The sequence below is a fragment of the Podarcis cretensis genome (genome assembly GCF_951804945.1).
Source record: "Podarcis cretensis genome assembly, chromosome: 4".
Lineage (NCBI taxonomy): Eukaryota > Metazoa > Chordata > Lepidosauria > Squamata > Lacertidae > Podarcis > Podarcis cretensis.
In genome coordinates this window covers 10639379-10653047 of record NC_137173.1, presented here as the reverse complement: position 1 = coordinate 10653047, position 13669 = coordinate 10639379, and the positions used below count along the sequence as shown (strand labels likewise).

General features: G+C 45.4%; 1 protein-coding gene across 10 annotated transcripts in view; it reads left to right on the top strand.

The window, feature by feature from the left end:
* TENM4 (teneurin transmembrane protein 4) overlaps positions 1-13669 on the top strand; it is a 649734-nt gene that overhangs the window by 538737 nt on the left and 97328 nt on the right. For all 10 annotated transcript variants that reach the window (XM_079973241.1, XM_079973246.1, XM_079973247.1 and 7 more), the window contains 2 exons: positions 5933-6079; positions 12641-12857. In XM_079973241.1, the coding sequence (XP_079829367.1) occupies positions 5933-6079; positions 12641-12857 (364 nt within the window). The remainder of the gene's footprint in view (positions 1-5932; positions 6080-12640; positions 12858-13669) is intronic.

The following is a 13669-nucleotide window of genomic DNA, read 5'->3' as shown; positions in this document are numbered from 1 at the left end:
CAAAAGCCAAAATTGTCCAGTAGCACCTTAGAGTCCAAGATGTCTGCTTCTTGGGAGAAAAACAATGACAAACCTAGACAGCATCTTAAAAAGCAGAGACATCACCTTGCCAACAAAGGTCTGTATAGTTAAAGCTATGATTTTCCCAGTAGTGATGTATGGAAGTGAGAGCTGGACCATAAAGAAGGCTGATCACCAAAGAATGGATGCTTTTGAATTATGGTGCTGGAGGAGACTCCTGAGAGTCCCATAGACTGCAAGAAGATCAAACCGATCCATTCTGAAGGAAATCGGTCCTGAATGCTCACTGGAAGGACAAATCCTGAAGCTGAGGCTCCAATACTTTGGCCACCTCATGAGAAGAGAAGACTCCCTGGAAAAGACCCTGATGTTGGGAAAGATGGAGGGCACAAGGAGAAGGGGACGACAGAGGATGAGATGGTTGGACAGTGTTCTCGAAGCTACCAGCATGAGTTTGACCAAACTGCGGGAGGCAGTGAAAGACAGGAGTGCCTGGCGTGCTCTGGTCCATGGGGTGACGAAGAGTCGGACACGACTAAACAACGAAGGTGCTTCTGGATATTATATATATTTCTACTGCCTCAGACCAACACGGCTACTTACCTGAATCTAGAACCCAAAAGCTAGTTTTGTGTTTTTTTATAGTGGGAGTAGATCACAGTCTCTTGGGAGTTGGACATCCCTGTTGTAGAGGGAAGTAACGGGCAGATGGGGCTCATCCAAATGGGAAGGTAGCCTATCTAGGAGAAGGAAAACTCTGATCCTAAACCTCCACTGCTTTGCAAGATATCATCAGGAGATATAAGGAGTCAACCCTACACAAATCTGGAGTATGAGTCCCTAAGACAGTTGGATGGCACCTTGCACGCCTCCTTCCGTCAGCTCCTGCCACCAAGCTGGTGCTAAACATTTTGCTCTACTTTCCTTTGGACCACATTAGCAAGACCAAGAAAAGAGGGTCTTGTCATCTGGACACACTGCCCAGGCTTGCATCCTGAGGAGGTGACTTCAGTGCTGCTAATGCAACAGTTCGACTTCAGAGAGCCAGAGTGGTGTAGTGGTTAAGAGCGGTGGACTTGTAATCTGGGGAACCGGGTTCGCTTCCCTGCTCCTCCACATGCAGCTGCTGGGTGACCTTGGGCCAGTCATACTTCTCTGAAGTCTCTTAGCCCCACTCACCTCACAGAGTGTTTGTTGTGGGGGAGGAAGGGAAAGAAGATTGTTAGCTGCTTTGAGACTCCTTTGGGTAGTGATAAAGCGGGATATCAAATCCAAACTCTTCTTCTTCTTCTCCCCCATGTAAAGAGTAGCAGTGGGTGAAGGGTCTAAAAACAAACAAACTATGCTGTGTAGAGAACCAAGTAATCCGGATTTGTGGACAGGGGTGCAACAAAGTTCTCAGGGCTTTTGAAATGATGATTCCAGTTGCATCCATCTATGCCCATCTGGAAGTATTTCCTTCCCCACCAAAATCTGAAGGGCACAGCAGAGCATCCCCATTTCCTTTTTTGCTGGGTGGGCAAGGAAGAAAACCCAATTTTAATCCCCCTCCCACCCAAGCTCCTTCAGCGTCCAACTCTAATCTCTAAATCAACCCTCTAGAAGGAGCCTTCTGAGGGAAATAGGAGGGTTATGACTGGGACTAATTAAAGAGCTCTAATTGCCCAGATCATTAGCAGCAGATTATTCCGGCTACCAGTCTCTAAAAACTGCAAGGTAATCACTCGCTAATCTGAGTAAATAGCCTTGGCAGAAAGAGGGAAAATGTCATTGTATATATGGTGCAACTGGTTTTGTTTGCTTCCACCCTCCCAGACGTAGCTTCGCTCATTATTTGTGCTGGAATGTCAGGCAAGAGCTATGCATGGGAAAACAAGAATGACACTTGGTTTGGTACACTGGTGCCTCAGTCTCTCCTCGTGTTTGTTCACCTTCTCCTCTGCTGTGTGCCACGGAAGATAATGAGAAGGATCCGCTTCCAGGTGTAAATGAACTATGGTTAGTCAAGGGCAACCTGTGGTTAGTTTAAACTATGGCTTCCGGAAACGAGCCGAGGTGAAACCGTGTTTTGTGATCCTGCTGCGTTCCAGCAAACCATAGCTAAAACTAACACAGACCCTGGTTCCAACACAGTGACAAACTGTGTTTAATTTAAACCTGGAAGCAGATGCTACCAGTTTTGTCCTCCACTGCTTGCTAAAGGGCCCTCGTATTTACGGGACTACCTCTCCTGGTCTGCCCCGCAGAGGACCTTAAAGTCCATGAATAACCATAGTTTAGAGGTTCCAGGCCCTAAGGAAGTCAGACTATCCTCCTCCAAGGCCAGGTCCTGTGATGGCTCCCACCTGGTGGAATGCTCTGTCCCATGAGACCAGGGCCCTTCAGGATTTAACCTCCGTCCGTCGGGCCTGTAAGACAGAGCTATTCCGCCTGGCCTTTAATTTGAACTTAGCCTGATCTCTTATTCCCCTTCCTTCTCTCCCCCTCCCCTTTTATGAAGATTACCCGCTCTGAGACCCCACAGCTAATTCTCCCCTGGCCTCCTCGCTGGCCCGAGTAGGACTAATTCAGCCAGCTAGCCCTTATTAGATGGATTTCCCCTAAATTGATTTCTGAACTTTGAATTTTATTGTTATTCATCTTTTTATACTGTATTTTATGGTGCTTTTACAATTAAGTGTTTTAAATTTGTTGTTAGCCGCCCTGAGCCCGGTTTTTGAACTGGGAAGGGCGGGGTATAAATAAAAAAATATTATTTTATTGTTATTATTATTAAAGGAGGTGAAGGGAGAAAAGATGCTCAATCGCAAGCCTTAACCAAGCTCATTTTCAAAAATTAGTAGTGGCCTGGCTTAGCAGTCTTGTAGCCCTCCTGCACCATGGATTTTGTGTTCTCCGCTTGTCCGTTATCCCTCAAACTACCATGATAAACAGGTGGTGCTCATCTGTGCTAACAGATGAGCCCTCAAGCTTGCTCGGTTTTTGGCACCAAGCTTGTGAAAACTTCCATTTGGGTCTCCTCTCCCAAAGTCAATTCATACATTGACATTCTAGTCTACAAGAGATTCCCCTTGAATTCTAAAGTGCCATTGTGTTGCTGCAGGAAGTAGGGGACTTACAAATGAAGGATGTGGAAGCTGTTGTCGGACTGCAACTCCCATCAGCCCCAGCCAGCATGGGCAATGGTCAGGGCTGATGGGAGTTGTAGTCCAACAACATCTTGGAGGGCCACAGGTGTTGGGAATCTGTGTGCGTGCAGCTACTCACACAGAGTCAATTAAGGTTTGGCAGACAGCCAGAAGGTCATGTGAAGGAGTAAGCCTGCCTGGTGATAACAGAGACATGGAGACAGCTCCCTGATTGGTCAAGCTCTCTCAAAGGAGTGATAATTAATGGCCTACTAACTGGAATGTGTTATTTCAGAGTTCAGTGTTCAGTAGTTCTGTGTGTCAGTGTAGGAGTTGTGAGTCGTGTCAGAGAGAGCTAGCTGAAGATCCGTGTTCTGTTCCTGTAAATAGTCCACTGTATATAATAAACACCTAACTACAAGTTCCTGGTTCCTGCTTCGTCTATCCTGTCTGCAGCCAAATCGCCAATTGCTTCTGTGTGTACTCTGCTAGGTCTGGCTAAGGTCCTGAAACTAGTCAGAAAGTTGCAAAACACCAATAGGTTTTCCCCATCCATAATAAGAATACTTCTACTGTAGTTAGTCTGGCTATGCTAGCCAACCATAACTATTTCAGAGAGCAGAAATAGTTATCCTGAACTAACATCCATCCACACTCTCACGAGGTGCTTAGGACAAGTATTGAGTTTTCCAATGAACTAAAATTGAGAGAACTGGAGACTCTCCTGTGATAGCATACCCTCCAACGTTTCTCCGATGAAAATAGAGATGTCCTGTGGAATAATAATAATAATAAAAGCAGGATATTCCGGGATCAAATCAGAAACTGGGACGCCTTCTGTAAATCCGGGGCTGTCCCTGGAAAATAGGGACACTTGGAGGGTCTGAGATAATATGAATATATACACTCAGGGAATGAAGGAGGGACACAGCACCAGCACACCACGCTTCTAGGCAAAATATAAGTTACAAGAATCTCAGGAAGATTTGGTTGTAAGTTTAAGTGGAAACAGGATAATGACTGAAGACTGCAGACAAAGGATAGATGTACTGAATTGTTATGTCGTATTTATAGTCACCACTCAGATTGAAATTTGCCAACGATAAATGCAAGAAGCTTAAGGCTGAACAAATGAAAATGGATGTCTGCAATTATTTTGCTAAAAACAGGGGGCGGGGGACCCTGCCCATTGGAAGTATAATTTACACTAGGCCCTACCTTAACTTTGTTTTGATTTGCTCTGACAAAAAGGTACTCAAAATTAGGACTCAAGCAACACACTGGAACAGATCAATGATTAATTCGATAAGACAAACTCTGTGTTTAATACCTTGTTGACATTCCCGGCAGTCGATAAATCCATCACTGCCAGTTCTTTTCAAATACTTGGCGTTTTGTTTCCTTGGTTATTACTAGATTATTTAAAATATACCGTTATAACAGAGATAATGAAATTGTTTACGAAGATGCTGAAGCAAAAAAATGGATAATCCCAATCACTTTTTGGGGTAGGTTTTTTAAAAGAGAGAATGTATTTTATTTTATTTTTGTAAATAGTTGGCTAAGAAGAGAGATAATGTAAATGGATAAATTGGTGGCATAAAGACGCAAAGCGAATGGAAGTGTTTTTTGTTAATGAAAATGAATCTTCCGCATGGTGTTTTTTTCTGGAATAAGAAAAAGTGCAGTATAATTGATGCAGGGCATAATCTTTCTTTTACGTTCGCTATAGCAATTTGCAAATTATTCCATTTGGAGATGAGAAAAGAAGTTGTTGTTTTTAAGGGTGGGGAGGACATTCCCAGATATCTTCCATTGTGATTGCATGTCCAACCACCCACAAATCGGGTTCAGATGCTTGCATGCCCTCTTAAAAAAAGAAATGTTGACTTAAATGGTGTGAACCTCCTTTTGTAGTGGAAGACCCAGTGCCAGATTTACGTATAAGCTAAACAAGCTATAGCTTCGGGTCCCACTCTCTTGAAGGCCCCCAAAAAATTAAAGGAAAAAAACCCTGGACGGACATTTCCAAAATATAAGATAAAAAGCAAATAAAATAGAACCTACATGCAGCAACAGTGTTTTGTGTTGTGTAGGTTCTACAATGTAAGTCATGGGCCCTACCTGCTAGCCTGCTCCCCTAAAATATCACTGGTTTGCTCCTTTCTATATATAGCCCGCCTGCATTCTGCATGGACTGGTTGCAAGGCAACATGTGCAAATGGCTTGAGATACCGTATTTTTTGCTCTATAAGACTCACTTTTTCCCTCCTAAAAAGTAAGGGGAAATGTGTGTGCGTCTTATGGAGTGAATGCAGGCTGCACAGCTATCCCAGAAGCCAGAACAGCAAGAGAGATTGCTGCTTTCACTGCATAGCAATCCCTCTTGCTGTTCTGGCTTCTGAGATTGAGAATATTTTTTTTCTTGTTTTCCTCCTCCAAAAAATAGGTGTGTCTGGTGGTCTTGTGCGTCTTATAGAGCGAAAAATACGGTACCTATTAGGTCCATAAATCACCATATAGCATATATTCAACACAAAAAACAGCGACAATTTGTTGTTGGCAAAGGGCAGCTGGACATATAAAGGGCCCCATTACCTTCAGGAGCTAAGAGCCTCATCAAACCTAAATCCGGCCCAGGGAAGACCGTTAACCACGGTCCTTGCAAGTCCCTGTACGTCTAGACACAACAGATAGGTTGCGTATTCCTCCCTGACCCTGTTTTAATTTCCCAATGGCTTCCTGGCGCGATGGAACTGTTATTTCCCTTTCTGCCATTCCAGAGGGCTGTCCCGGCTTGTGCAACGGCAACGGCAGGTGCACGCTCGACATGAATGGGTGGCGCTGTGTCTGCCAGCTGGGCTGGAGAGGGGCTGGCTGCGACACGTCCATGGAGACGGCGTGCGGCGATGGGAAGGACAACGATGGAGGTAAGGCACCCACCACCGTGGTTTGTCAGACTACAGGTCTCTGTTGGCCTGCGCCATCCTGAAAAGTGGAGGGGTGTGTGTCCCTGAATGTCCCCAAATGGCAAAGGTCTGTAGCTCCCAGGCAGAGAGTTTGCCTCGCATGCCCCAGCTGCCAACTTTGATTGCTGGAATCGCTGGGTAGGGCTGGAAACCATGGACAGCTACCATTGGTCAGTGTAGAAATGCTAAGCTATATGGACAAGTGGTCTGTCTCAATAGATTACTGTGGTACCTTGGGTTACAGACGCTTCAGGTTACAGACGTTTCAGGTTACAGACTCCGCTAACCCAGAAATAGTACCTCGGGTTAAGAACTTTGCTTCAGGATGAGAACAGAAATCGCATAGCAGAAGCAGCGGGAGGCCCCGTTAGCTAAAGTGGTGTCTCAGGTTAAGAACAGTTTCAGGTTAAGAATGGACCTCTGGAACGAATTAAGTTCTTAACCAGAGGTACCACTGTATTACAGTAAAGCAAACACTTCTGGAATTAAGCTCCATGTCCTGCAGAGGACATGGACTGTTGGTCGGCCCAAGGCCTGGCTGAAGAGGAACGCTTTTGCTTGTTGCCTAAAGGTGTACAGTGGTACCTCAGGTTACAGACGCTTCAGGTTACAGACTCTGCTAACCCAGAAATATTACCTCAGGTTAAGAACTTTGCTTGAGGATGAGAACAGAAATCGTGCTCTGGTGGTGCTCTGGTGGTGCGGCAGCAGCAAGAGGCCCCATTAGCTAAAGTGGTGCTTCAGGTTAAGAATAGTTTCAGGTTAAGAACAGACCTCCGGAACGAATTACAGTGGTACCCCGCAAGACGAATGCCTCGCAAGACGAAAAACTCGCTAGACGAAAGAGTTTTCCGTTTTTTGAGATGCTTCGCAAGATGAATTTCCCTATGGGCTTGCTTCGCAAGACGTTTCGTTTGTTTCCTTTTTCTTAAAGCCGCTAAGCCGTTAATAGCCGCTAAGCCGCTAATAGCCGTGCTTCGCAAGACGAAAAAACCGCAAGATGAAGAGACTCGCGGAACGGATTAATTTTATCTTGCGAGGCCGCACTGTAAGTACTTAACTCGAGGTACCACTGTATAATGAAGGCACCAGCCAAGCCTCCCGGGGGAGAGCGTTCCACAAATGGGGAGCCACTGCAAAAATGGCCCCCGTTCTTACGTTGCCAACCTTTGGGCCTCTCATGGAGGAGGCACACAAAAGAAGGGCCTCAGAGGAGGAACGCAGAGTCCACGTTGGTTCATATGGGGAGAGGCAGTCCTTGAGGTATTGCAGTCCTGAGCCATTTAAGGTCCCAGTTTCAATCCCTGGCTGTTGCCAGTCAGTGTAGACAATAGTGAGCTAGGGAAGCCAATGCCCTGACTCTGCAAGTCAACTCCCTCGTGTTCCTAAGACAGCAGTATTACAAGAGCAATGCTATTTCCAGGGGAGGGAGGTTGGAGGTTAACCCAAGGGAGATTATCTGTTGCAGAAGGACCCAAGGTTGTGGTTTTTCAAAACATATATCGAATGCTTAAGATAGTTTTGACATCTGGTGTGGTAAATGGCCCAGATTACTTCCTATGGAAAAAGATTCAGAAATGAAGGTGCAGAAACTGCGCCCATCTATCGCTCCCCCACGCCAGTGTATGAAAACATACATGCTATAAAACAAAGGACACTTTCTTCTCTCCCGCGAAACTAGATACCTCCGTCTTCATTTCTGTTTACAACAGGCTCAAAGCAGCGATGCCATTCACCACACCAGATGTGTCAAATATGTGGATTTAGGCTCTAATCTCTGCTTCTGTGAAAGAGGACAAAAATTTGCCTTTTGGAGGAGTGGAGAGGAAAAAATGTGGTTTTTTGGACAGGCAATCTGGACCCAAAACAGAACAGAAGAATGGAAGCTGTGGTTGTTATTGTCAGAGAGTGTTGCTCAAAGCTGGAGTTTTGGGACATGCCTGCACAAGAATTTTCTTCCCACAAAATAGCGCTTTCAGCTGACAGCTTGGAGTATAACTGCAACTCGGGATGGGGGAAAAAATTGATTAGTATTATTTTTGCGTTTTAATTGGAAACTACCAATAATAATATGTGAAGGAAAACACAGCTGTCCCCTTTGCCCTTCATGCACCTCTGGATTTTGCAGTGCAGTTTCCCAACCAACTAGTGTATACAACGATGCATATATTTGGAGAAAGTGTGCGTAACCAATGCATTTGTTGGTTTTTAATACAAGAGATGCAGGTGGCGCTGTGGGTTAAACCACAGAGCCTAGGACTTGCCGATCAGAAGGTCAGCGGTTTGAATCCCCACAACGGGGTGAGCTCCCGTTCCTCGGTCCGTGCTCCTGCCAACCTAGCAGTTCAAAAGCACGTCAAAGTGCAAGTAGATAAATAGGTACCGCTCCAGCGGGAAGCTAAAAGGCGTTTCCGTGCGCTGCTTTGGTTCACCAGAAGCAGCTTAGTCATGCTGGCCACATGACCCGGAAGCTGTACGCCGGCTCCCTCGGCCAATAAAGCGAGATGAGCGCCGCAACCCCAGAGTCGGCCACGACTGGACCTAATGGTCAGGGGTCCCTTTACCTTTACCTTTAAGAACAGAAGGAGATCCTGCTGGATCAGGCCAATGGGCCATCTAGTCCAGCATCCTATTCTCACAGCGGCCAATCAGATGCCTGTGGGAAACCTGCAAGCAACACCTGAGCATGAGAGCAACTCTCCCCCATCCTGTGGTTTTCAACAGCTGGCATTCAGAAGCGTTTCCTGCCTCTGAATGTTGGGGCAGAGCACAACCAACGTGGCTCATAGCCATCGGTGGCCCTTCTCCCAATGCCCCTTTGTCCCTGTTTCGGTTCCAACCTGGATCAGGTCCCCCTGTGCTTGCAATTTGTTCTCATCCGCTTCCGCGGGACAGCTGGAACGGATGACTGCCTCCGTTGCTGGCAGATAGGTAGCCGTGTTGGTCTGCCATAGTCAAGACAAAATAAAAAAATTCCTTCCAGTAGCACCTTAAAGACCAACTAAGTTAGTTCTAGGTATGAGCTTTCGTGTGCATGCACACTTCTTCAGATACACTGAAACAGAAGTCACCAGACCCTTCTATATAGTGAGAAGGTGGGGAGGGGTATTACTCATTATACATGACAAAGCCATTTTTCACCTTCTCACCCCTTGCTTTTTCCTGTAAGACCTATTGCAGTCGTTAAGAGTCGTCAACAGGCTCATCACAGCTATCTGCCAATCACCCATTCCCACCACCCTTCTGAGTAATACCCCTCCCCACCTTCTCACTATATAGAAGGGTCTGGTGACTTCTGTTTCAGTGTATCTGAAGAAGTGTGCATGCACACGAAAGCTCATACCTAGAACTAACTTAGTTGGTCTTTAAGGTGCTACTGGAAGAAATTTTTTTATTTTGTCTTGTCCGTTGCTGGCTTCCGCCTTGGCTTCTCTGCCTCAGATTAAGACTGCAAAGGCCAAAATTAAACTGCCAATGGCAGTAGGCATGTGTTTCGGGGAGGAAACCATCAGCAGAGCATCTGGGACCAGGCAAGGATGCTGCAGAGGCAGCCTTGCACCTAATATTTCTTCCTGTCCATGTGCAGCTGAGGTTTCATCCCCTTCTGCTGGCTCCTCTTTCCTTGTTTCCTTTATTCTGCTAGCATGACAAAGGACCTTTCCTCCCCCCCCCCCCCGATGTCTTTAGAGCTCTGAAAAACTCTCTGAAAACGGATCCTCAGCTCCCCTTGACTTTTAATGGGTGTTGCAGGATTACGCTCCCTTTGGCTCAGGGAAATTTAGGAGCTGCGTGTGTTGGGCAGATCCAGCCGCGCACAACCTGTGCAGAAACACACACACACTAAACCAGGAAGGCTTAAAGCCTCAAAGAGAAAGAAGCAAATAAACGGACCCTTGCTACTGTGTTCTTTCTTTTTTAAAAATAAAAATAAAAATGACGATCATAAAAAAAAAACCAGTTGTCAACATGACGTCTTTTGGCAAACAGCAAGGATTTAATAAATAATGTTGCTCTCTCTCCCCACAATCGCTTATCTGGTTATTCTGGGCGTCGGGATACCAAAGCCACATTTATAAACCTGAGCTGGTACAGTTCAGCGGTTATGAGACTGTGCTATAGACTAGGTAAGGTCCCTGCATGAATCTTCCCACAGCCCCCACACCCTGCCAATTTTGGGGCAGAAATACTTCCCAGAATTTACAGAACCACAACAGAACATCAGGCATGGAAAGCTTCCCAATACAGGGTGCCTTCACACATCTACAGACGGTCGTATCAGTATTATCCTCCACCAGGGCCAGGGCCTTCTCAGTGATGGCTCTGACCTGGTGGAATGCTGTGTCCCATGAGACCAGGGCCCTGCAGGATTTAACCTCCTTCCGCAGGGCCTGTAAGACAGAGCTATTCCACCTGGCTTTCAATTTGAACTTAGCCTGATCTTTTATTCCCCTTCCTTCCCTCCTTCTCCCCCTTTTTATGAAGATTACCCGCTCTGGGATCCCACAGCTAATTCTCCCCTGGTCTCCTCACTGGCCCAAATAGAACTAATTTAGCCAGCTAGCCCTGGTGATCATCTAATGCTTATTGGATGGATTTCCCCCCTAAATTGATTTTTGAATTCTAAATTTATTGTTATTCATGTTTTATACTGTATTTTATGCTGTTTTTTGTTGCATTAAGTAAGTGTTTTAAATTTGTTGTTAGCCACCCTGAGCCTGGTTTTCTGAACTGGGAATGGCGGGGCATAAATAAAAAATATTTATTATTTATTATTATTAGGAACTCAGGTATATCAGCTAGGCACCAAATGGCTTCTTAAGCTAGGGTTGCAGTTGCCATAATGGAATGCTCTCAAGTCTTATTTTTCAAAGGATGGACTGACTGTAATTGATTCTCAGTTAAAACATCTGGTTAGTTCAGATGACAACCTTGGGTTTTGAGAACTTAAAGAAGAAAAGTCACTTGATCCAGGGCTGGTACACATATACGTTGGCCCATTCCAACCTCTTTTTCTTAATGGTGAACACAGACCATTCATAATATAAGAATACTCTTCACAACTGGGAGCAGGGCAGTGGGGTTGGGGTAAGTGAAGACAGGCAACATCAGTTAACTACAACGTTGTTCACTGCTCCTGCTCAAGCTGTGCAGATAAAGTATTTTGGTTCCTGAAATTCATTCCAATTGTGCAGATAAAACATAACGGAGGGAATTATACAGGATGAGGTATTAGTGTGTGTGAAAACAGCCCAGATCCAAGTATCCTCATCTTCAGATAGTGGAGATGTCAGACGACATCCTGGCGTCCAGGCATCTTCACTTGCTAGCAAGTGGTCAAAACACTGGCTAATGTCGAGCTCTGGGTCGTACAATTATTTATCTCTTGGACATTTCAGGGGAGGTATTCCACAGGGCAGGCGCCACTACTGAGAAGGGAATCCTTGTGCTGGCTGAGTGAGTTGCATGGATACTGTGCATAAACAGCAAAATAAAATAAAAATAGCAGACGAGCAAAGAAGGAGAATCGAAGCTTGAGTAAAAAGATGTGTTTTTGGGAGGAGAGTCTCACAAATCGCAGAGGGAAGGGTGCACCCTTCTGCTTTAGTCTTGCCCTGAGTGCAGTGGTACCTCGGGTTAAGAACTTAATTCGTTCCGGAGGTCCGTTCTTAACCTGAAACTGTTCTTAACCTGAAGCACCACTTTAGCTAATGGGGCCTTCCACTGCTGCCACACGATTTCTGTTCTCATCCTGAAGCAAAGTTCTTAACCCGAGGTACTATTTCTGGGTTAGCGGAGTCTGTAATCTGAAGCGTATGTAACCTGAAGTATACCTGAAGGAGCGTCTCCACCCCCATTGTTCTGCCCGGACGCTGAGGTCCAGCGCCGAGGGCCTTCTGGCGGTTCCCTCATTGCGAGAAGCAAAGCTACAGGGAACCAGGAAGAGGGCCTTCTTGGTAGTGGCACCCTCCCTGTGGAACGCCCTCCCTTCAGATGTCAAAGCGATAAACAACTACCTGACATTCAGAAGACATCTGAAGGCAGCCCTGTTCAGGGAAGATTTTAATGTGTGACATCTTAGTGTATTTTTGGTCTCTGTGGAAGCAGCCCAGAGTGTCTGGGGAAACCCAGCCAGATGGGCAGGGTACAAATAAATAATAATAATAATAATAATAATAATAATAATAATAATAATAGTTGTTGTTGTTGTTGTTGTTGTTGTTGTTGTTGTTGTTGTTGTTGTTGTTGTTGTTATTAACCCGAGGTACTATTTCTGGGTTAGCAGAGTCTGTAACCTGAAGTGTCTGTAACCTGAAGCGTCTGTAACCCGAGGTACCACTGTATTCTCTGTTTGTATACTGTTTCCTTGGACAAACAATTAACTTCACTGCTTGTCTCTGAGACTCTGTGCTGACCAGCAGCTGAACCAGCCCTGACACTATCTCTGCTCTGAATATCGCTCCAGCCACCTGCTTCTGCTTCCCCTATTGAGTGTGTATCTTTCCTTTTCTGCCCGACCCACAGATGGACTGATGGACTGTATGGATCCAGACTGCTGCCTTCAGCCCCTGTGCCATACCAACACCCTCTGCCTTGGATCCCCGGACCCCCTGGATATCATACAGGAGACACAGCCCCCGGTGTCACAGCAGAACCTTTATTCGTTCTACGATCGGATCAAATTCCTGGTTGGCAAGGACAGCACGCACATCATTCCTGGGGAGAACCCTTTCAACGGAGGGTAAGTGCTTTCCTTTGCCCCACTCCCAACAAGGATCAGAAGTGTTCCTGTGCCACAAGAAAGAGCCCTGCTGAAAGAGAGCAAAGGCCTGCTCTGTCCAGCATCCCTGCTTTCCTGGCTGACCAGCCAAATGCCACAATGGGAAGCCCACAAGCAAGACCTGAGCGTAACAACACTCTGTCCTTTTTTTTATATATATAAATATTTATTGAAATTTTTTAAATACAAAATGCAAAAATAATAAACAAAATAACATGGATCATGACACATTTTTCATAACTTCTTTGGACTCCCTCGCGTCTCCCACTCCCACTTACATCATTATAAATTTTTTCCAGCAATTTATCATCTTATTTATATTCTTAAGTCTTATTCAATTAATTTAATCTAATAATTCTCCAGAAATTTTATATTTTCCTCAGTCTCACTTATCGTCAAATTCAAATCTAATTCAATGGTAGGCAGTTATTTATGATCTAGCATCCTTCTTAGCATTCGACCAAATTACAATACTTTTGTAAATAAATCTTGAATTTCTTCCAGTCTTCTTCAACCCTCTCTTCTCCCAGGTCTCGAATTCTACCAGTCATCTCGGCCAGTTGCATATAGTCCATCAGCTGCATCTGCCACTCTTCCAGTGTGGGTAGATCTTGAGTTTTCCAGCTCTTAGCGATGAGTATCCTTGCTGCCGTTGTTGCATACATAAAAAATGTTCGGTCCTTCTTTAACACCTTCTGGCCGACAATGCCCAGAAGGAAGGCCTCTGGTTTCTTAGTGAAGGTATACTTAAATACCTTTTTCAACTCATTATA